Source organism: Schistocerca cancellata, chromosome 3 (assembly GCF_023864275.1).
Source record: "Schistocerca cancellata isolate TAMUIC-IGC-003103 chromosome 3, iqSchCanc2.1, whole genome shotgun sequence".
In the NCBI taxonomy this organism is placed as follows: Eukaryota; Metazoa; Arthropoda; class Insecta; order Orthoptera; family Acrididae; genus Schistocerca; species Schistocerca cancellata.
The window spans coordinates 868,228,810-868,254,162 of record NC_064628.1 but is presented as its reverse complement, the minus strand read 5'-3'; the positions used below and the strand labels follow the sequence as shown (position 1 = coordinate 868,254,162).

The 25,353-nt window shown below is 47.5% G+C and overlaps 1 protein-coding gene across 1 annotated transcript in view; it reads left to right on the top strand.

Moving 5' to 3' along the window:
• The window catches only part of LOC126175926 (15-hydroxyprostaglandin dehydrogenase [NAD(+)]-like), a 94,632-nt gene extending 72,019 nt beyond the window's left edge, over positions 1-22,613 (top strand). The window contains exons 6-7 of the mRNA XM_049923000.1: positions 11,680-11,837; positions 22,433-22,613. Of these exons, the coding sequence (XP_049778957.1) occupies positions 11,680-11,837; positions 22,433-22,550 (276 nt within the window). The 3' untranslated portion in view covers positions 22,551-22,613. The remainder of the gene's footprint in view (positions 1-11,679; positions 11,838-22,432) is intronic.
• Positions 22,614-25,353: the final 2,740 nt, after the last annotated feature.

The window sequence follows — 25,353 nt, the reverse complement described above, 5'->3', positions numbered from 1 at the left end:
TCCGGTAAGGCGGCGGAAGGCTGACCAGAACTTGGACGAGTTTATAGGAAGTGTAGCGTTTAAACGGGTGCATGTCTGTCGCCAGTCCCAGCGTTTCTTAGCCGCGAGCAAGTTACGGATGTGTCTCTGGAGTTGCTGGTGGTGTCGTAGTGTGTCTGGGTCACGCGTGCGGAGGAAGGCACGGTAGAGACGGCGGGATTCACAGAGGAAGAGGACGGCCTGTGGGGGTAAGGTAGGACGCTGGGGTTGGATGACGACAGAAGGGACGTGGGCCTCCACAGCCTCAGACAAGGTCTGCTGAAGAAAGGAGGCGGCATGGGTAGTACCATCAGGGTGGTGGTAGGTGAAGGGGTGGCCATCGACATGGGCAGATAGGGTATCCAGTTGGCACTGGAATAATCATGGACGTACTTTGTGGGAGGTTCATGACAGGGTTTGGGGCATGGGCGACGACCGTCTGAAACGGTGAGGAGGACAGGGAGATGGTCACTACCAATGGGGTCCAGGACATCCACCGTCATGCGACCAAGGAGGTTAGGGGAGGAGCGGATGACATCAGGAGTGGAGTTGGATTCGGGCGGGAGTGCTGGGGAATGGGGACGAGGTCGCCTTGGAGGGAGGAGAGGAACCAATGCCACTGCTGTAACTGGGTGGCGGAACGACTATAGATGTTGAGGTCGGCGGCAATCACGTAGGAGGAGAAGGTATGGTCAATGTGGGAGAGGAAATCAAAAGGAATAGGGGTGTTAGAGCGGACATAGATGGTGGTGCAGGTGATGGTAAGGCCAGGGAAGAAGAGACTAAGGATGAGGTGTTCGGTGGGGTTAGGAAGAAGAGGCTGGAGCCGAACTGGAATCTGGCGGTGGTGACCAATGGCAACTCTGCCGCGTGCTATCGGGTAGGGGTTATCGGAGCGGTGAAGGAGGTAGGGCGAGGTGTGTAGTGTGTGGTGGGGCTGAAGAAAGGTTTCATTGAGGAGGAAGGCATCCACATGGTGGGTGGCGAGAGTGGGCATGAAGAGGTTCTCATTGGCGGGAAGGGAATAGATGTTGTTGAACAGGATACGGTGCTGTCGCCCCATGACAGGGATTTAGGCGAGGGTGTCGAGACGGGAGAAGGTAAAATGGGCCTGGTTGTGGGAGTAGGTGGCATACATTTTAAGGTGGAAGAACGGGCGGCAAGGGATATCTGCTGGAGGGTGTGAGGGCCCTGGAAAGAGTGGACATTTTGGAGAGCTATGGTGAGGAACCTGATGATGTCCTAAGTGGTGGTGGGGGATGGGGGGGCGAAGGGAATTGGCAGGTGGGGTGGACGCATCCAGGGGGCGGACAGGGACGGTGAGTTCAGGACTGGTGGGAGGGAGTCAGGCTTTACATTTTTGGGAGTACGTGGGATGGGGGAGATTACAGGTGTTACAGGAGGGAGGAGACTGGAAGTTGGGGCACTGCCGGAGGAAATGCGCTTTCTTAGAGTGCAGGCAGGTGGGGGCCTCGCGGCACTCAGATGTTGTGTGTGCGTTGTAATGCAGACACCTCTGGCAGTGGAGGGACTGAGGAGGGGAACGAGAGGGGTCGACTTCAGGAGGTGGTCAATGGAGGGGGCGTCTTCCAAAAAAAACCCGCATAAGTCGGGTGGGACCATCGGAGTTGAAAATACGGCGGACCGCTCGGACCTCCAGCGAGGGATGCGCCTTGAGCTCCGCCAACACCTTCTCCGTGATCGTCGGACTAAGCCGAGTGATCACGGTGGTGAGGGCCGGCGGGCGACACGGGGTTGGCGTTGGCGGGTAGGGGACAGGGAAGGAGCAGGGGTGAGAGAGGCATTGGGGCCAAACCGGGTGATGGGGATGCGGGAAAGGATGTCAGTATGAAGGGTGGGGCTAGGGAAGGAGATGAGAACAGTCTCTTTGTGGATTGAGGAGGGAGATGGGGCTCCATGAAAGTGTTGGCGGGAGAGGTACTGGGCCTCGAGGAGGGACGAGAGAGGAGGTATCTGTAGGAGGAGGGGGAGGAGGAGGAGGAGGAGGAGGCGGAGAGAGCAGGGCAATGCGGGGAGACATCCATGGCATCCTGGGGGGGGGGGAGGAGGATGGGGCGGGGCCTTTTTGGAAGCAGAGGAGGCAGTGGTGCCACTAGGGCGTTTGAGGGCGACGGAAGGGTGAGAGGAGACATGCGGGACAGGAGCAACAGGGAGGTTGCGGGAAGTGGCAGGTCCTGGCGTGGACGCTGGAGCCGGCGCCGGAGATGGGGATGGCGATGGCGATGGCGACGGCGATGACATAGATGACGGCGATGGTGAAGGAGAGGGTGAGAGCTGGCCATGGGCAGTGGCCCTCAGGGCCACCACCCTACTCGGAGCTGAGGGAGTGGAGGGAAAGGATCAGAAGTGGAGGTGCAGGAGGAAGAAGCTGGGGAGGGGGCGACGAAGAGCGAGGGCGAAGGGAGAGTGAGAAGAAGAGGGATGGAGTGAGGGGGGGGTGACTGGGCACACCATGTAATGGTGATGGTGGCGGTGGAGGGAGAAGTATAGACTATTGCGGTGCTGGTGGTAGTGGTAGCGGTAGCGGTGGTGGGGTTTGATATGATGACAATGAGGAACAAAGACAGGACAGGACGACAGAGGAAAACAGGGGACAGACGAAGATGGACGAAGACGGACGAAGACCGGTGGGACGAGAACTGGGGTCAAAGTCCCACGCTGCTGGCGCCCTTGCTGAGCTCATAGCGCCCCTTAAATGCACCTGAACAGGCAACCTTTCCCCTTTCACACCTTTCACACACACTAAAGCTGCGATTGCCACATCGGCGCCACCGCCAGAAACGGAGGGCGACTGTTTTACACTAAACGCTACGGCGAGCTCTTCAAAACAGCAAATTTTACCACGGCTCAACTATGGATGGAACGGTGCACTTCTTAGATTCTGTATGCCATTGCATTCACAGAATGTTTCAAATTAATTTGACGTGACCTGAGAGCCGTTGTCCGACATTATGTCTTCAGGCAAACCTTCGAGGCAAAACATTGACAACGCCTGAACTGTGCTACGTGACGTTGTCGGGTTCATTGGCGCACCAAAAGGAAACCTGCTATGAGCGTGTACCACAATCAACCAACGAATGTTCCAAGAAGGACCCACAAAGTCTATGTGCACACATCGCCATGGTGATTGCGCCTTAGGCCGAGCAGAGAATTTTTGCGTCGGAGCGGACTGATTTTCCGCACATGCGTGGCACTTTGCGTCATCTGAGGGTATCCATACCCTCCCAGGTACAGTGTCGACGCGCTAACAGTTTCGTACGAACAATCCTCCAGTGGACACAGTTGCTGAAGTTGTCGTGTCCTGACATAGGTGGGAGAGGGAGAAAAGGGGTTACTGGTCAGTCTGAGCTCCCGAGCGGTACAGAGTAGAAGTCAGAAGGACAATTTACAGTGAAGGCGTTTGATTGTTTTCTTCTATCTGAGCCAACACTGGTACAGGCATTTACTAGAAATGCAGGTGGTGATACTTGTTAGGTAACTCGTTGTGGAGGCTCCTGGACAAACAGGGTTTTGAAATAATTGTTTACTCCAGACAGGACTAACTAATACACTGGAGGCTAGTTCTAAGGTTAGAAAAAGCACGAATAACACTGTTACAACAGAATCCAGTGCAGAAGTACCAGGAGTGAATGCTGCCCACAGAAGTGTGCTCCCTGCCGCCGTTGGATAAGCAGCTGCAGCAGCAACTCGTTTACTCCTAGCTCACTCATTTGTTACATAGTTTAATTCTTAATTTATTTGCGTGTTTTTGGTACTTGCATTGTTAAATTCATAAATCTCGTGCGTATTATAGTATTTGAGAGTTGTAGCATCGCGTTTTAGTACCTGAATAGTGTAAATTCGCGTAGTCGTCTGTCTTATGTTTTTGTTTTGAACGGCCAGTGTCGGTTGGTCACAGTCAGTGTGCTCCCTGCCGCCGTTGGATAAGCAGCTGCAGCAGCAACTCGTATACTCCTAGCTCACTCATTTGTTACATAGTTTAATTCTTAATTTATTTGCGTGTTTTTGGTACTTGCATTGTTAAATTCATAAATTTCGGGCGTATTATAGTATTTGAGAGTTGTAGCATCGCGTTTTAGTACCTGAATAGTGTAAATTCGCGTAGTCTCCTTCCGCCGCCGAGCAGTGTGTCAGCAGTGCACAAGTTACTGCATTTACTAGGCAATCTCGTATTTTAATAACCGTTTAAATTTTGTGTCGATTTGTTTGCGCTCTGTGTAGATTAGTTCAGACGTTCTTTGCACAAGTTTTTAGCATGGATAGGGACTGCAACTGCTGTGTTCGGATGCAGGCTGAGTTGGCATCCCTTCGCTCCCAGCTTCAGGCAGTGTTGGCTTCGGTCACACAGCTTGAGGCTGTTGCCAATGGGCATCACTGTGGGGGTCCGGATGGGAGTTTGTCGGGGACGGCCAGCTCGTCCCACGCATCCCCCGATCGGGCTACGACTGTGGTTGCCCGGGATACTGCCCGCATTGAGGCTGATCCCTCACCTGTGGTAGAGTGGGAGGTCGTCTCAAGGTGTGGCAGGGGGCGAAAGACATTCCGGAGGGCTGAACGGAAGGCCTCTCCAGTTTGTCTGACGAACCGGTTTCAGGCTCTGTCTCTGGCTGATACTCAGGCTGATACTGATCTTCGGCCTGACATGGCTGCCTGTCCTGTTCCAGATGTTGCCCCTCAGTCTGCAAGATCCGGGCGGTCGCAGAGGGTGGGCTTACTGGTAGTTGGGAGCTCCAACGTCAGGCGCGTAATGGGGCCCCTTAGGGATATGGCAGCAAGGGAGGGGAAGAAGACCAAAGTGCACTCCGTGTGCATACCGGGGGGAGTCATTCCAGATGTGGAAAGGGTCCTTCCGGATGCCATGAAGGGTACAGGGTGCACCCATCTGCAGGTGGTCGCTCATGTCGGCACCAATGATGTGTGTCGCTATGGATCGGAGGAAATCCTCTCTGGCTTCCGGCGGCTATCTGATTTGGTGAAGACTGCCAGTCTCGCTAACGGGATGAAAGCAGAGCTCACCATCTGCAGCATCGTCGACAGGACTGACTGCGGACCTTTGGTACAGAGCCGAGTGGAGGGTCTGAATCAGAGGCTGAGACGGTTCTGCGACCTTGTGGGCTGCAGATTCCTCGACTTGCGCCATAGGGTGGTGGGGTTTCGGGTTCCGCTGGATAGGTCAGGAGTCCACTACACGCAACAAGCGGCTACACGGGTAGCAGGGGTTGTGTGGCGTGGGCTGGGCGGTTTTTTAGGTTAGATGGCCTCGGGCAAGTACAGAAAGGGCAACAGCCTCAACGGGTGCGGGGCAAAGTCAGAACATGCGGGGACCAAGCAGCAATCGGTATTGTAGTTGTAAACTGTCGAAGCTGCGTTGGTAAAGTACCGGAACTTCAAGCGCTGATAGAAAGCACTGAAGCTGAAATCGTTATAGGTACAGAAAGCTGGCTGAAGCCAGAGATAAATTCTGCCGAAATTTTTACAAAGGTACAGACGGTGTTTAGAAAGGATAGATTGCATGCAACCGGTGGTGGAGTGTTCGTCGCTGTTAGTAGTAGTTTATCCTGTAGTGAAGTAGAAGTGGATAGTTCCTGTGAATTATTATGGGTGGAGGTTACACTCAACAACCGAGCTAGGTTAATAATTGGCTCCTTTTACCGACCCCCCGACTCAGCAGCATTAGTGGCAGAACAACTGAGAGAAAATTTGGAATACATTTCACATAAATTTTCTCAGCATGTTATAGTCTTAGGTGGAGATTTCAATTTACCAGATATAGACTGGGACACTCAGATGTTTAGGACGGGTGGTAGGGACAGAGCATCGAGTGACATTATACTGAGTGCACTATCCGAAAATTACCTCGAGCAATTAAACAGAGAACCGACTCGTGGAGATAACATCTTGGACCTACTGGTAACAAACAGACCCGAACTTTTCGACTCTGTAAGTGCAGAACAGGGAATTAGTGATCATAAGGCCGTTGCAGCATCCCTGAATTTGGAAGTTAATAGGAATATAAAAAAAGGGCGGAAGGTTTATCTGTTTAGCAAGAGTAATAGAAGGCAGATTTCAGACTACCTAACAGATCAAAACGAAAATTTCTGTTCCGACACTGACAATGTTGAGTGTTTATGGAAAAAGTTCAAGGCAATCGTAAAATGCGTTTTAGACAGGTACGTGCCGAGTAAAACTGTGAGGGACGGGAAAAACCCACCGTGGTACAACAACAAAGTTAGGAAACTACTGCGAAAGCAAAGAGAGCTTCACTGCAAGTTTAAACGCAGCCAAAACCTCTCAGACAAACAGAAGCTAAACGATGTCAAAGTTAGCGTAAGGAGGGCTATGCGTGAAGCGTTCGGTGAATTCGAAAGTAAAATTCTATGTACCGACTTGACAGAAAATCCTAGGAAGTTCTGGTCTTACGTTAAATGAGTAAGTGGCTCGAAACAGCATATCCAGACACTCCGGGATGATGATGGCATTGAAACAGAGGATGACAAGCGTAAAGCTGAAATACTAAACACCTTTTTCCAAAGCTGTTTCACAGAGGAAGACCGCACTGCAGTTCCTTCTCTAAATCCTCGCACAAACGAAAAAATGGCTGACATCGAAATAAATGTCCAAGGAATAGAAAAGCAACTGGAATCACTCAACAGAGGAAAGTCCACTGGACCTGACGGGATACCAATTCGATTCTACACAGAGTACGCGAAAGAACTTGCCCCCCTTCTAACAGCCGTGTACCGCAAGTCTCTAGAGGAACGGAAGGTTCCAAATGATTGGAAAAGAGCACAGGTAGTCCCAGTCTTCAAGAAGGGTCGTCGAGCAGATGCGCAAAACTATAGACCTATATCTCTGACGTCGATCTGTTGTAGAATTTTAGAACATGTTTTTTGCTCGAATATCATGTCGTTTTTGGAAACTCAGAATCTACTATGTAGGAATCAACATGGATTCCGGAAACAGCGATCGTGTGAGACCCAACTCGCTTTATTTGTTCATGAGACCCAGAAAATATTAGATACAGGCTCCCAGGTAGATGCTATTTTTCTTGACTTCCGGAAGGCGTTCGATACAGTTCCGCACTGTCGCCTGTTAAACAAAGTAAGAGCCTACGGAATATCAGACCAGCTGTGTGGCTGGATTGAAGAGTTTTTAGCAAACAGAACGCAGCATGTTGTTATCAACGGAGAGACGTCTACAGACGTTAAAGTAACCTCTGGTGTGCCACAGGGGAGTGTTATGGGACCATTGCTTTTCACAATATATATAAATGACCTAGTAGATAGTGTCGGAAGTTCCATGCGGCTTTTCGCGGATGATGCTGTAGTATACAGAGAAGTTGCAGCATTAGAAAATTGTAGCGAAATGCAGGAAGATCTGCAGCGGATAGGCACTTGGTGCAGGGAGTGGCAACTGACCCTTAACATAGACAAATGTAATGTATTGCGAATACATAGAAAGAAGGATCCTTTATTGTATGATTATATGATAGCGGAACAAACACTGGTAGCAGTTACTTCTGTAAAATATCTGGGAGTATGCGTGCGGAACGATTTGAAGTGGAATGATCATATAAAATTAATTGTTGGTAAGGCGGGTACCAGGTTGAGATTCATTGGGAGAGTCCTTAGAAAATGTAGTCCATCAACAAAGGAGGTGGCTTACAAAACACTCGTTCGACCTATACTTGAGTATTGCTCATCAGTGTGGGATCCGTACCAGATCGGGTTGACGGAGGAGATAGAGAAGATTCAAAGAAGAGCGGCGCGTTTCGTCACAGGGTTATTTGGTAACCGTGATAGCGTTACGCAGATGTTTAACAAACTCAAGTGGCGGACTCTGCAAGAGAGGCGCTCTGCTTCGCGGTGTAGCTTGCTCGCCAGGTTTCGAGAGGGTGCGTTTCTGGATGAGGTATCGAATATATTGCTTCCCCCTACTTATACCTCCCGAGGAGATCACGAATGTAAAATTAGAGAGATTAGAGCGCGCACAGAGGCTTTCAGACAGTCGTTCTTCCCGCGAACCATACGCGACTGGAACAGGAAAGGGAGGTAATGACAGTGGCACGTAAAGTGCCCTCCGCCACACACCGTTGGGTGGCTTGCGGAGTATAGATGTAGATGTAGATGTAGAAGCAAAAACTAGCAGCATCTTAAGGCAACAACTTGGTTGCAAAATAAAACATACTGAATGTGACAGTGTTCACTGAGGCACTCCAAATGAGAGAGCAGACTTACGCGGAGCTGGACCGAGGCTGGAGTCGACGGACGCGGATTCGGCGCCCAGATTGTCTGACTGAGAACTGCGGAATCTAGTAGCTTTAAAGAGTCACGTGGGGGCACTGCTTTTCCCACTTAAAGCCACCCAGCCAATCCCGCAGGTCTCTTGCTGGAGCCTGCCAATCACGGTTTAGTTACGTCCCCTCTATTGCTCCTAAGGCGGGGATGTTAATGCAGTTGCACTAACTAAGTCCTTATTTGGTATCAACATTGTTCAGCTGAAAGCTAAACGTATCTGCTCTGCCAAATAACGCTTGCAACATTATTATTATACGTCATTTAGCCCCGCCCCTCCCCTCGGGCTCCCCGTTTTTTGGCGTTTTCGCTCTCTTTCTAACCCTTGTGAACCTGCTGACGTTGCTCAGGGCTGGTATCAAGGTGGCTTTATACGCTAGTACGTGCCTGTTCGTTACGGTGGCAACCTATCACAGCGTCTAGACGACATATGAAGTTACATTTTAATTCCTTGAAGAGCAACTAGCGCCCTGGGACAGCGTCTGGGGGCGTCTGCATTTTCGCAAGGCTCTCCCCTTACGGTTTACTTCATGTAACAATATCTCTCCTAGTTTCGTCTGCCCTCAGCATCGTCTCTGCTTCCGCGCCTTGGAGCGCCTGTGCTCCTTTTTCACAACTTCAAGATAACACTGCAGTAGCAAGGAATAATCAATATATTACAAAGTAACTGCAACACTTATTTTTCAAAGCTTTGGGGATCAACACAGGTGACTGTCCAGTGTCATTTTGAACAAGAATCACTACTTGCCGTATAGCGAGACTATGCTGACTTGCAAAGTATCGGGGCACTGCAGAGTCTTTTGTGCTATACAATGAGCGACGATAAGATGTGCGGATGTATTTTAAAAAATGTTCAAATCTGTATCAGATTCCGTGGCCTGTGCAATTTTACTATAGTAGAGGAAAAGATTGAAGCAATTCAGAATCGTGAGCATCGATATGACAACAAGATACAGCAGAAGCGTCAAAGTCGGTTATCAGGGCCAATCGGAAGACGTGAAAGTCCGTCCGCTTAACCACGTTCAGCTGTCGGGCGATACATAATCTCGTACTGGTATTGAGACAACAACAAATGCATCTTTGCAATTTTTGGGCAGTTCGTACAGGAACCGCCTTCATCGGATGAAACTAGGACTGCAACGGCTTTTGATCCGTTACTAAGCAGAATTTCTGCCATACAAATAGTGGTGGAATTTGATGGCACCATACACAATAGCCAATGCCTCTTTCTCTGTTTGTGAATAGTTACACTGAGCTTTGGACAACACCTTCGATGCGGAAGAATAGGCCTGTCTTTATCACCAAATCTGTGCGAAAGCACTACACCGATTCGGTAAGAAGAAACTTCAACTTGCAACGCAACTGATTTGTCAGGATCAAAGTGAACGAAGCAACGATCACTGAGCAATGCATCTTTAAGTTTTTTGAAAAGCTTTTTGTCACTCATCCGCCCAAACAAAGGGGAAGTTCTTTAGACGCAAGCGATGCAATGGAGCCGCGATTTGTGCAGCATTCGGTATGAGTCGAATATAATAGTTCATTCTCCCTATAACTGACTGCAATTCTATGACATTGAGAGGAACCTCTGGTCTCGTATGGCTAACAAATGTGACTCAAGAGGATGTACACCTTGACTGTTTATGACATGACCAAAATACTGCAACTCAGTTTTGAAAACATCACACTTGGCCAGTCTACAGTTTAGTCCCGCATTAGATAACACACGAAACTAACACTCAGATTTGCAATGTGTTCTTCACGTGTACAACCTGCTATGACAATATCGTCTAAATAGTAGGAATAGTTTGGCAGTTGTGCAGTTAGTTGTTCCAAATACGGTTGGAAAATGGTGGGTGCGGAAGCACTGCCAAAAGGCCAACGCAAATATTTGAACAAGCCACACACTTTTTGAGATTCTTCATCGGGCGGTATTTGAAGATACGCCTCGCGCAAATCAGTCTTTGAAAAGTAGCGTCCGGCGCCTAATTTGTCCATAAGAGCCTCTGTGTGTGGCAATGGATAAGTATCAATTACAGTTTATGAGTTGACTGTAGACTTAAAGTCAACACAGGGCCGAGTGCGACCTGAATATTTGAGGAGCAAAACCAGTGGCCTTGCCCACTGACTAGCTGATATGGGCGCAATAACTGCGCTATCTTGCAATTCTTTAAATTCAGCAGCCACTTTGTCCCGTAATGCAATGGGAACAGTTGTTGCTCGGCAAAATTTCGGCTGAGCATTTTCTGTCAGCGTAATATTTGCAACAAAATCGTTAGATTTGCCTAAATCTTCAGAAAAGAGTTCCAGGATGTCTTTCAGCAAGCTAGCTACACTGTCTTTTGCACTGAATGCAGACACTGACAACACATTGTCCTGAATGTTAAAGCCAAGCAAATCAAACGAATAGAGGCCAAATATGTTCTCACAATCGCGTGATTGTACCACAGTGAAAGTCACTGTCGCGTATGCGAGCGATACGTGGCAGGCAAAGCACATTTTCCGAGAATGGGAAAGTCTTGTCCATTATAAGCTGTCAGTTGCGTGGTTCTTCTAGGCAGGCATGAGAAGCCTAGCAGTTCATATGTGTGACGATTCAGCACTGCAACAGAGGAACCCATGTTCAACTGAAATTTCTAGGTTTTTCTCTCTTAAGATGCAAATGAACGAGATGTTTGTTGGACTGGCGTAGCACTGAAGGAACTGTTTGCTTGCTAGTTTTGCTAGTGCCTGCAGCAGGCTTTGAATACACTACATTGATGAGATGGACCTTGTGACTAGATTTTCGTGACCGGGCAGAATTCTTATGTTTCTTCTGTTGCAAACATACGGACTGTACGTGACCTTTCTTGCCACAAGCACAACATTGTGCTTGCCTGGACGGGCAGTCTTGGCGTTTGTACCGTGAATAGTGGTGGTAGCGTATTCGAAGACGGCAAAGCCACTGTTCAAACAGCTCGCATTGTTTAGGACTGGTTTTGTGAGCATGAGTATGAATTGTGGCATCCTTCCTGGCCACCAGATCTCAATATTGTTCAGCCTTTGTGATCTCCTTCGGACAGAAGCATGCGTGATGACTATCCACGTCTGGTATAAGATTCCCTTGAAAGCTGCACACGACCTGTGCTTATCTATTCCGGGACGACTGGTTGCTATTTTGAATGCCAACAGTTTTTATGCACTGTAATGGGTGTGGTAATATGTCGTGTCTTTGGAGTTCCCCTACTTTTGCCCACCCCCCTGTACGTCAACTCGTGAGATTGCATGTTTCGTGTGCAACTTGATCCACAATTCTGGAAGTTGTATCACCACTGACAGTGTGCATGTGACATATAGTGTTGTGTTCCAGGACGAGCTGCACGTGAATCAGACGGGCGTGAGGATGGTGGCGCTGTGCCCGGGACCCACAGACACACCGCTGGCGAGAAACGTCCACCTCTACTGCCTGCACGACTACGCCAAGCAGCCGCTGCTCGACGCCATGGCCTCCTTGGGTACCCTCTGCACGTACGTACCACTTCGTTATTCAATTTTGTCGGCGTTTGTAGTACTTACCCGAAGGTAGCGCCATGTTACATTGGTAGAAAGTCTGATTTTGCCCTTAAACATACATTAGCGTGTACAAAGTACTTGTTGATATGGTCTCCAGTCCTGCGGGTTTGATGCAGCTCACCAAGCTACTTTACACCGAGTAAGATTTTTCATCTGTGAGTAACAACTGCAACCAATATCCACGTGTTTCTGTTAATTGTACTCAAGCTTCGGTCTCCCTCTAACAGTTGTTCACCTCCACCCATTCCTCCATTTCACATCAGGCGATGACCCCTCATGGTGCGACAGGCTATAAAACACTGTCCACGGCATACAAACCTGAATACCACACCGTTGCTCGGTTACTGATGAAAAGGCTCCTTCGTGCTGGACACCGAGCAATGAGGCCCTATGGGATTCACGTGGATGACTGCCTTTTGGAGATGTGTGTTGCTGATTTTAACGTTTTACTCCAAGACTGGAGCAGGTCTGCACCTTGGCTCCTACACAGGCCCAGAATTATTTAAGACTTGACGCATTTTAAGAAGGACTACAGCCGGCCAGTGTGGCCGAGCGGTTCTAGGCGCTTCAGTCCGGAACCGCGCGACCGCTACGGTAGCAGCTTCGAATCCTGCCTCGAGCATGGATGTGTGCAATGTACTTAGGTTGGTTAGGTTTACGTAGTTCTAAGTTCTAGGGGACTGATAACCTCAGATGTTAAGTCCCATAGTGCTCAGAGCCAAAGGTTACACTCCAGATTTTAAGTTTTAATATCTTTTCCTTTTTTTAGATAGACATCACGGTTTTAAAGTTGTGTACACAGTAGGTTCCCAACAAAGGAACTCCCTTGGCTGTTTGGTCATATTTCCCATTCGAGTCTTCAAGAAACGCCTTCCCCGTAACTATACTGTACTTTCCACAGAGGTTCACGTGGCGGTGAAGGCGCTATAGCTGATGAAGCTTTTTCAGGGCAACCAATTTCTCATCTACTCCTATTCCCTTAGTGTTCTACAATAGCTGTAACACGTGTACCCAGCAGAGAAAATGCCCCATCTCATACATGACCAACAGTACGTCGTACAGCGGCAGGGTAAGATGTAATAGTGCTGAGCACCGGGGTACATGGAAATTCAGGGAAATGAATACGCAGAAAAAACCGCTAAGGACGCCTGCAGCGAATGTGATATTACACAGTGCCCCATTCCCCAGCAAGCTGTCCGTTTGGTGGTGATCGGAGATCCATGCAGTTGTGGGAGCAGTAGTGCCTGTCAGAGGCGAACAATAAGCCGCGGTTCTTGAAGCCAACGGTCTAGCCATTGCGTTCCTCACGTCGGTCACTGCCCACCTCTGAACTGGGCAATTCGGAACGTCCTCTAATGCATGGCTTTTTACACTAGCAAGAGAGCCCCCAATATTATTCACTGTACGGCACATTTAACTGAGTATATTTTATTTTGTGGTAATGAGAAAGATGTTTTGGTTGATAACCTTTCTGGCTCGAAATTTTAACCTGTTGCAGAGTGGCTGGCTCTTCCCTATTCTTTCCACTACATTTTTCTCTTTTTATTGTATCTGATACCGTGATTTTTGTTGTTTTGTGTGTAAGTGGGTGTGTGTGAGGGTGTGCGCTTTGTGTGAATGTGTGTGTGTGTGTGCAAATTTTTAGGACGTTATTTATGGTCTTATCTACAATTTCTGGTTTCATTATTTTTCGACCTATATCGAAAGTTCTCTCTTTAAATTATAGCATGGGCGCTAAATACCTTGCCATCGTGTGACCACACTACCACACCATCACCATCATCGTCTCTTCCGTTCCGTCCAGTCGTACCACACATTTCATTTACTCACCGATTCAATTCAGTACTTCTGCACTGGATATGCGCTGTGCCTTTCTAACTTTAAGCATTCCTCTGGAACACTGCATTTCTCAGCCTTCTGTTCTCGTCTTGTCAGTACTGTTTATCGTCCACGTTCCGCTTGCTTATAAAACTGCTTTTTAAACGAAAACTTCCAGGGAAAGTTTTCCAAACACTTCAATTTATGTTAAATTTTAAGAAATTTCTCTTTTTAAGTTTTCCTTGTCTCCAGACTAATAGATTCTACATACCAACTTGAATATTCGTTTGGTTGCAGTCTCATAAATTCTGCGCACAAACTGCAATACTCGTTTGCATCCAGTTTACTGTTGGAAGAATATCAACAAAAACTGACTGCTAGCGAGACCGGATAATGCGACAACTATCGCACAATCAGCATAACATCTCATGGATCCAAGTTGCTGACTCGAATAATACACAGACGGATAGGAAAAAGCTGAGGATTTGTTACATAGCTGCGTCCTTAAGGAAGATACATCCACCAGAGTGGAAGTTCTGACGTAACGATTGATAACGGTAAATAGACTAGAAGTCAAGAAACAAACGTCTCACTGAAAGCAGCATAACTTGGAAATTACACTACTAGCCATTAAGATTGCTACACCACCAAGATGACGTGCTACAGACGCGAAATTTAACCGACAGGAAGAAGTTGCTGTGATATACAAATGATTAGCTTTCCAGCCCTTTCACACAAGGTTGGCGCCGGTGGCGACACCTTCAACGTGCTGACATGAGGAAAGTTTCCAACCGATTTCTCACACACAAACAGCAGATGACTGGCGTTGCCTGGTGAGAAACGTTGTTGTGATGCCTCGTGTAAGGAGGAGAAATGCGTACCATCACGTTTCCGACTTTGATAAAGATGGAATTGTAGCCTATCACGATTGCGGTTTATGGTATCGCGACATTGCTGCTCGTGCTGGTCGAGATCCAATGACTGTTAGCAGAATATGGAATCGATGGGTTCAGTTATCACTAGCAGTCGAAATGACAGGCATCTTATCCGCATGGCTGTAACGGACCGTGCAGACAGGTCACGATCCCTGAGTCAAAAGATGGGGACGTTTGCAAGACGACAACCATCTGCACGAACAGCTAACGACGTTTGCAGCGGATGGACTATCAGCTCGGAGACCGTAACTGTTGATACCCTTGACGCTGCATCACAGACAGGAGCGCCTGCGATGGTGTGCTCAACGACGAACCTGGGTGCACGAATGGCAAAACGTAATTTTTTCGGATGAATGTAGCTTCTGTTTACAGAATCATGATGGTCACATCCGTGTTTGGCGACATCGCGGTGAACGCACATTGGAAGCGTGTATTCGTCATCGCCATACTGGCGTATCACCCGGCGTGATGATATGGGGTGTCATTGGTTACACGTCTCGGTCACCTCTGGTTCGCATTGACGGCACTTTGAACGGTGGATGTTAAATTTCAGATGTGTTACGACCTGTGGTTCTACCCTTCATTCGATCCCTGCGAAACCCTACATTTCAGCAGGATAATGCACGACCGCATGTTGCAGGTCCTGTACGGGCCTTTGTGGATTCAGAAAATGTTCGACGGCTGCCCTGGCCAGCACATTCTCCAGATCGCTCACCAATTGAAAACGTCTGGTCAATGGTGGCCGAGCAACTGGCTCGTCGCAATACGCCAGTCACTACTCTTGATAAACTGTGGTATCGTGTTGAAGCTGCACCTGTGTACCTGTACACGCCATCCACGCTCTGACTAAATGCCCAGGCGTATCAAGGCCGTTATTACGGCGAGAGGTGGTTGTTCTGGGTACTGATTTCTCAGGATCTACGCACTCAAATTGCATGAAAATGTAATCATATGTCAGTTCTAGTATAATATATTTGTTCAGTGAGTACCCGTTTATCATCTGCATTTCTTATTGATGTAGGAATTTTAATGGCCAGTAGTGTATTATAGGTATTGCGTCCTGGGTTATTGCAAAACGCTTAACAGTTGTTAAAGTTTTTGTTATGCTAGAATTTCACTGTGTGTCACTCACTGTGTGTCACTCACAGAGCATTAAGGTGACATGAGAGCCCTGCAATGTACAAGTCAGTACTGCGGCGTCAACAGTTGTGATTGCTTCATTGATTCGTGCAGGAAGAGTAGCCGTGTCACTGACAAGTGTTGTGTACACGCGAGGCTTGACGTAATCCCACGAAAAGAAGTCTGTACTGTCACATCTGGAGGGCGCAGAGGATATGCGATGGGACCATCACGACCAGGTGGCTGTCAGGAAACGCGTCACTCAGCATACCCCCACCTTGGATCTCCAATGCGGGGTTGCGCCATCATTCGGGAAGACGATACATGGCCGCAGCTCATCGACCTTTGGCAGAGAGAACCATTGGAGAATGCCGATACCTGTGAAAAAAATGGCCTAACCTATGATGAATTAGGACACACCAAACACTAACCAATCTGTTCACGTGAGTTACTTGCGTTTCCAGAGCCCCAAATCTTAACGCTGTGACGATTCAAATGTTTAGAAATGTGACACATTGCTTCATTTGGGAACAGGCACTTTTCCAGGTACTCATTGTCTGCCTCTGTAGGGACCAGCCTGGAACACGCTATAGCGTACCGCAGAGAACGAGCGTTTGCCTCCTACACTTGGAGCATTTGGATTTTGTAAGTAACTACTTTTGTAATACTTTACCTACAACTGATCGTCCTTTCCACAAATCGCGTTCAACACCTGTCTTAAGTTCTCGAACCATCTCATTATGCTTGTTTCTGCCCATGGTGTCTTCCCATGCTGGTGTTGATAATTATGTAGTATCGTACTCACAGACATGGATTCGGCGCACCAGATGACCTTATCCTAGTCTGTCGCCTATTTGATGCAGTCCAATTCACATCCGCAAGAAATTGCACAGGAGAACACTTTTGATAGCTCCTAAGCGTTTTAAAGCAAATCACGTTTCTCTGTCTCTAATAGTTTCCAAGTTATGATTTTTTTTTAAATGGCAATGGGAGTTCCACCCCCACCCCCACCCCCCAGGAGCCATGGATCCTGCCGTTGGTGGGGAGGCTTACATGCCTCAGCGATACAGATAACTGCACCGTAGGTGCAACCACAATAGAGGGGTACCTGTTGAGAGGCCAGACAAACGTGTGGTTCCCGAAGAGCAGAAGCAGCCTTTTCAGTAATAGCAGGGGCGACAGTCTGTATGACTGACTGATTTGGCCTTGTAACATCAACCAAACCGGCCTTGCTGTGCTAGTACTGCGAATGGCTGAAAGGAAAGGGAAACCACAGCTCTAATTTTTCCCAACGGCATGCAGCTCTACAGTATGGTTATATGATGATGACATATTCTTCGGTAAAGTAGTACCCCATTCGGATCTACGAGTGGAGATTACTCAGGAGAACGTCGTTATCAGGAGAAACAAAACTGCCGCTCCACAGATCGGAGCGTGGAATGTCAGGTCACTTAATCTGGCAGATAGATTACAAAACTCAAGAAGGGAAATGGATAGGTTAGATATAGTGGGAATTAGTGAAGTTCAGTGGCAGGAGGAATAGTATTTCTGGTCAGATGAAAACAGGGTTATAAATACAAAATCAAATAGGGGTAACCCAGGAACACGGATAATCTGTTATGAACAGCATAGTGCAGGCATTATTGTAGACAGGAAGACCATACCAACCACAGTAGTACAAGTTTATATGCCAACTAGCTCCGCAGATGAGGAGGAGATTGAGGAAAATGTATGATGAAATAAAAGAAATTATTCAGGTTGTTAAGGGAGCTAAAAATTTAATAGTCATTGGGTACTGGAATTCGACAGTAGGAAAAGGGAGAGAAGGAAAAGTATTAGGTGAATATGGACTGAGGGAAAGGAATGAAAGAGGAAGCCGCCTGGTAGAATTTTGCACAGAGCTAATTTAATCATAGGTAACCCTTTCGTTAAGAATCATGAGGGAAGGTTGTATACATGGAAGAGACCTAGAGACAGCGGAAGATTTCAGATTGATTATACAATGGTTAGTCAGAGATTTAGGAACCAGATTTTAAATTGTAAGACGTCTCGGGCAGATGTGGATTCTCACCAGTAAAACTGAAGAAACTGCAAAGACGCAGAAATTTAACGAGATAGGACATGGATAAACTGAAAGAAAAAAGGTTTTAGATGGTTTTGAATGTATGACTGACAAGAACAAAGGAAAGGAATAGACTAGAAGAAGAATGGGTACGTAGCTTTGAGAAATGAAATAGTGAAGGCAGCAGAGGATCAAGTAGGTAAAAAGACAAGAGCTAGTTGAAATCCTTGGGTAACGGAAGAGATATTGAATTTAATCGATGAAAGGAGAAAATATAAAAATGTAATAAATGAAGTGAGCGAAAGGGAATACAAACATCTCAAAAATGAAATCGACCAGAAGTACAAAATGGCTAAGTAGGAGTGGCTAGAGGCCAAATGTAAGGATGACGAAGCATGTATACTGCCTACATGAAAATTAAGGAGCCTTTGGAGAAAAGAGAAACATTAAGAGCTCAGATAGGAAACCAGTCCTAAGCAAAGAAGGGGAAACAGAAAGGTGGAATGAGTATATAGAGGGTCTATACAAGGGAGGTGTACTTGAGGGCAATATTTTGGAAATGGAAGAGAACGTAGAGGAAGATGAGAAGAGAGATATGATACTGCGTGAAGAATTTGACAAAGCACTGAACGACTTAAGTCGAAACAAGGCCCCAGTAGTAGACAGCATTCCATTACAATTATTGATAGCCTAGGGAGAGCCAGCCATGACAAAACTCTTACATCCGTGAGCAAGATATATGAGGCAGTCGACATACCCTCAGACCTCTTAAAGCATATAATGATCCCAATTCCAAAGAAAGCAGTTTGCTGACAGGTGTGAAGATTACCAAACTATCAGTTTAATAAGCTTCGGCTGCAAAACAGTAGTCCGCAGCTCGTTGTCGTGCGGTAAAGTTCTCGCTTCCCACGCCCGGGTTCACGGGTTCGATTTCCGGCGGGGTCAGGGATTTTCTCTGCCTCGTGATGACTGGGTGTTGTGTGATGTCCTTAGGTTAGTTAGGTTTAAGTAGTTCTAGGGGACTGATGACCGCAGATGTTTAGTCCCATAGTGCTCAGAGCCATTTTTGAGCAAAACACTAACACGAATTCCTTACAGAAGAATGGAAAATCTGGTGGAAGCCGAACTTGGGGAAGATCGGCTTGGAATACGGACAAATTTAGGAACAAGTTTCTTCTCGTAGAAGATAGGTTATGGAAAGGCAAACCCACGTTTACAGCATTTGTGTACTTAGAGAAAGCCTTTGACAATGTCGACTAGAACACTCTCTTTCAAATTCTAAGGCTTGCTGCGGTAAAATAATGGGAGCAGAAGATTAGTTACAGTTTGTACAGAAACCAGATGGCAGTTCAGGTTTGGGGGGGGGGGGGGTTGGGGTGTTTGGGGAAGGAGACCAGACAGCGAGGTCATCGGTCTCATCGGATTAGCGAAGGATCCAGAAGGAGGTCGGCCGTGCCCTTTCCAAGGAACCATCCCGGTATTTGCCTGGAGCGATTTAGGGAAATCACGGAAAACGTAAATCAGGTTGGCCGGACGTGGGATTGAACCGTCGTCCTCCCGAATGCGAGTCCAGTGTGCTAGCCACTGCGCCACCTCGCTCGGTCCAGATGGCAGTTATAAGAGTCAATGGGCACAAAAGGGAAGCAGTGGTTGAGCAGGAAGTGAGACAAGAGTCTAGCCTATCCCCGATGTTATTCAATCTGTATATTGAGCAAGCAGTAAAGGAAACAAAGGAAAAATTTTGAGCGGGAATTAAAGTCCAGGGAGAGGAAATGAAAATTTTGAGGTTTGCCGATGACGTTATAATTCTGTCGGAGACAGCAAAGGACTTGGAATAGCAGTTGAATGGAATGGACAGTGTGTTGAAAAGAGGATATGAGATGAACACCAACAAAAGCAAAACGAGGATAATAGAATGTGGTTGAATTAAATCAGGTGATGCTGTGGGAACTAGATTAGGAAATGAGACACTTAAAGTAATAGATGAGTTTTGCTGTTTGGGAAGCAAAATAGCGGATGATGGGTGAAGTAGGGAGGATATAAAATGTAAACTGGCAATGCCATGAAAAGCGTTTATGAAGAAGAAAAATTAGTTAACATGAAGAATAGATTTAAGTGCCAGAAGGTCCTTTCTGAAAATATTTGTATGGAGTGTAGACACGTATGGAAGAGAAACATGGACGATAAACAGTTTAGACAAAAAGAGATCAGAAGCTTCTGTAATATGGTGCTACAGAAGAATACTGACGATTAGATGTATCCATAATATAACAAATGAGGAGGTACTGAATACGATTGGGGAGAAGAGAAATTTGTGAGAGAACCTGACTAAAAGAAGCGATCGGTTTGTAGTACACATTCTGAGGCATCAAGAGATCACCAATTACGTACTGGAGGGAAGTGGAGGAGGGGGTGGTGGGTAAAAATCGCAGAGGGAGACCATGGGATGAATACAGTAAGCAGATTCAGGCGGATGTAGGTTGCGATAGTTACTCAAAGATGAAATGGCTTCCTCAGGATAGAGTATCATGGAGAGCTGCATCAAACCAGTCTTTGGACTGAAGACAACAACAACAACAACTATGAGACTTTACGAACACCCTGTATAACATGTACAAGAGTGAAGGGGGACAATAAGAAGACCAACTAAGAAATGGTTTGCCTTCTCTCCCTTACTCTTCAACCTCTGTGTTGATGAAGCAATGATGGAAAGGAAAGTCAGGACCATTTCATGGGAGACCACCAATAAGATTCGCTGGAAGTGTGGAAGACTTAGGACCTGTTGATTGGGATGAAAAGTCTACTGAGCACAGAATATGGATTGAGAGCAAACTAAAGAAAGACTAAAACAATGAGGAGTAACAGGGACATTAATGGCGATAAATCTAACATCATAACTGGGGACCACAGTGCACACACATTTAGGATTATTGCTACCTTGGAAGTAAAATAGTAAAAGTAAATAATGATTAACTTCCTTGGAGGATTGGTTTCATTACATGGACTATTACCTTTTGTGATTTGCACTAAAACACGAACTAACATACACACATCTAAAAAAGTTTTGTATCACCCCCACTCTCAAGAACTCATGAAGACAGACGTTGACTTTGGATATTGTATCACAGTGACAGTCCCTTTGACGTTCAGAGACGTCACTAAAACTGCCCAAAGATGTAAACAACCATGCATGAGCAGCGCCTATTAGACGGACCGACAGCCGATCAGTTCCAGTCATTCCACCACGACGGAGATACACGGCTCGTGATGATACGCAGCTTCACTCCCGACGTCCATGGCGAGGTGCATCTTTGCCACCACGACACCGTGCAGCGCGATACAGATGGGCCCACCAACATGCTGAATGGACCGCTCAGGATTGGCGTCACGTTCTCTTCACCGATGAGTGTCGCACATGCCTTCAACCAGACAATCGTCGGAGACGCGTTTGGAGGCAACGTGGGCAGGCTGAACACCTTAGGCACACTGTCCAGCGAGTGCTGCAAGGTGGAGATTCCCTGCTGTTTTGGGGTGGCATAGTATGGGACCGACGTACGCCGCTGATGGTCATGGAAGGCGCCGAAACGGATGTACGATATGTGAATGCCATCCTTCGACCGATAGTGCAACCGTATCGGCAGCATACTGGCGAGGAATTCGTCTTTATGGACGACAATTCGCGCCTCCATAGTGCACATCTTGTGAATGACTTCCTTCAGGATAACGACATCGCTCGACTAGAGTGGCCAGCATGTTCTCCGGACATGAATCCCATCGAACATGCCTGAGGTAGATTGAAAAGGGCTGTTTATGGACGACTTGACCTACCAACCACTCTGAGGAATCTACGCCGAATCGCCATTGTGGAGTGGGACAATCTGGACCAACAGTGCCTTGATGAACTTATGGGAAGCATGCAACGACGAATACAGGCATACATCAATGCAGAAGGTACCGGTGTGTACAACAATCTGGACTCGCTGTTTGGTGGTACAAAACGCAATGTGTGGTTTTCATGAGCAATAAAATGGAGGAAATGATGTTTATGTTGATCTCTATTCCAATTTTGTGAACCGGTTCCGGAACTCTCGGAACCGAGGTGATGCAAAACTTTTTTTGGTATTTGTATTTTATCCAGTTTACTTCATTAGTCCACCCCAGTTAGGTTTTTTAAAACTAAGCGACATCGAGATACGTGTGTAGTAACATCATGTCCTGTTAATTTGTGGTGCACAGGAAGATAGTGAGTTTCCCATCTCTAAATGTAGCCTGATGGACGCTAACCAGAAACTCACGCTAGACATTATATACATAAGATACGAAATAAATTGTTATAAGCAGTAGTAAGCCAGGTGCTGTGCTGTGATTGTTGGTCGTCTTTGTCCATTATATGTAATTATACTGCACTTGGCGGTAGCACATTGTTAACCTTCGTCTATTGCTGATTACTGCACTCTCACTTCTGAAGCATACACTCTACAGCAATAAAATAATTCCACAGGTAATTCCCAGCTAGCACTTAACTTCATGTGGAGGTTGTAATTACAGATTTTGTTGCTTATTGCGCTATGTTCTTTTGCAACAATGTAAATGATGTGTGTGTGTTGTCTTTACAGGCCTGACTTCATCGCTGAAGGCTTGATGACTGCCATCCGGGAGGGCAAGTCAGGGTCTGTCTGGATGGCCGACAACAGCAAGATCAAGGAGATCGTTTACGAGCGGCTCGTCCAATAAGGACTGTTCTACATGCCATTTTGTACACATCACATTATCATGAATAAAGTATACCTGATTCGAGTGATGACTTATACAGTAATAAGAATTACTCTAAATGGTTGCCACTCACTAGACAATTCCCTTTGTGGGAATCGTTTCCTACAATGCGAAACGGTGTTTGAGGTTAAACTCAGTCACAAAGGTTATTCTTTCAAATGCACAGTCTTTTGAGGCTGAAGTCAGTTTCCATAAAATTGTTGGCTGTAGCCCACGACATGTTGCAAAATGATATTTCGGGGTTTTGGCCAGTATTTCAAGTGGGCATCATAATACTAAACAATGACTAATATGTGCAATAAATTATTCAAACAGTTGTTCAGATAATGTTGGAAGATAAGAAAATGTTGATGCATGGGGAGAAATTATTAAGGGATCACTCACAGTGTTCAGTTTTGAACACGCTCCTATTTCTTACATATGTGAATCACCTTAAACTTTATATTCTTCAGGCAGAATTGGTACTTTCTGCAGACGATACCAGCGTTATAGTTTTCTCATATGACATATACACTCCTGGAAATGGAAAAAAGAACACATTGACACCGGTGTGTCAGACCCACCATACTTGCTCCGGACACTGCGAGAGGGCTGTACAAGCGATGATCACACGCACGGCACAGCGGACACACCAGGAACCGCGGTGTTGGCCGTCGAATGGCGCTAGCTGCGCAGCATTTGTGCACCGCCGCCGTCAGTGTCAGCCAGTTTGCCGTGGCATACGGAGCTCCATCGCAGTCTTTAACACTGGTAGCATGCCGCGACAGCGTGGACGTGAACCGTATGTGCAGTTGACGGACTTTGAGCGAGGGCGTATAGTGGGCATGCGGGAGGCCGGGTGGACGTACCGCCGAATTGCTCAACACGTGGGGCGTGAGGTCTCCACAGTACATCGATGTTGTCGCCAGTCGTCGGCGGAAGGTGCACGTGCCCGTCGACCTGGGACCGGACCGCAGCGACGCACGGATGCACGCCAAGACCGTAGGATCCTACGCAGTGCCGTAGGGGACCGCACCGCCACTTCCCAGCAAATTAGGGACACTGTTGCTCCTGGGGTATCGGCGAGGACCATTCGCAACCGTCTCCATGAAGCTGGGCTACGGTCCCGCACACCGTTAGGCCGTCTTCCGCTCACGCCCCAACATCGTGCAGCCCGCCTCCAGTGGTGTCGCGACAGGCGTGAATGGAGGGACGAATGGAGACGTGTCGTCTTCAGCGATGAGAGTCGCTTCTGCCTTGGTGACAATGATGGTCGTATGCGTGTTTGGCGCCGTGCAGGTGAGCGCCACAATCAGGACTGCATACGACCGAGGCACACAGGGCCAACACCCGGCATCATGTTGTGGGGAGCGATCTCCTACACTGGCTGTACACCACTGGTGATCGTCGAGGGGACACTGAATAGTGCACGGTACATCCAAACCGTCATCGAACCCATCGTTCTACCATTCCTAGACCGGCAAGGGAACTTGCTGTTCCAACAGGACAATGCACGTCCGCATGTATCCCGTGCCACCCAACGTGCTCTAGAAGGTGTAAGGCAACTACCCTGGCCAGCAAGATCTCCGGATCTGTCCCCCATTGAGCATGTTTGGGACTGGATGAAGCGTCGTCTCACGCGGTCTGCACGTCCAGCACGAACGCTGGTCCAACTGAGGCGCCAGGTGGAAATGGCATGGCAAGCCGTTCCACAGGACTACATCCAGCATCTCTACGATCGTCTCCATGGGAGAATAGCAGCCTGCATTGCTGCGAAAGGTGGATATACACTGTACTAGTGCCGACATTGTGCATGCTCTGTTGCCTGTGTCTATGTGCCTGTGGTTCTGTCAGTGTGATCATGTGATGTATCTGACCCCAGGAATGTGTCAATAAAGTTTCCCCTTCCTGGGACAATGAATTCACGCTGTTCTTATTTCAATTTCCAGGAGTGTAGTATGACAAAATGTCGATTTTGGCCACAGCAACAACCATTTGGGACTCCATTAATAAAGAATCCGTTGAAATATTCATTGCGGAAAATCTATTAATGTGATAGTGGTTACCAGCTGAATAACGCGTGGAATCCCGTCATCTCCGAAATTTGTTCGAGAAGAAGACGCCAGAAGGCTTGGACAGCTGCGGGCAAGGACAACACCCACCGCAGCTGAGTCTCGCAGTTCCGCCAGGGAAGGCGCCGCCTCTGGGCGGTGTGGTCCCTCTGTCTCCGCGACTTCAACGCATGCGCGGCAGTGCCATCAGCGCGCTATATAAGACGAAGCGGAGAACGTCAATCCTCGTTCGGCTCACCTGAAGATGGTTGGCAGTTGTCCAGCCGAAATATCGTGGAATGAAGTTTACAACGACCGGCTGCAATCCCGAAATCTCTTTGAACAGCGTGATGTGTGGCTAATGAACAGCCGCTCGATCAGGAAATCCAAGTTTTCTTACCTCCCGCCTAACTGTCATAGTACTTGCAGTGGATCGTAATTCACTTTGGAATTCCTGTGAGATGGTCTGGATAGATGTCTCCATATCACACATTACGACCCTCTTCAACTGTCGGCGGTCTCTGTCAGTCAACAGACGAGGTCGGCCTGTACGCTTTTGTGCTGTACGTGTTCCTTCACGTTTCCACATCACTATCACATGGGAAACAGTGGACCTAGGGTGGTTTAGGAGTGTGGAAATCTCGCGTACAGACTTACGACACAAGTGACAGCCAACAGAGCTCCAAGATCAGGGTACTGCATGGTGATTCGAATTCCAAATCCACTCACCAGTC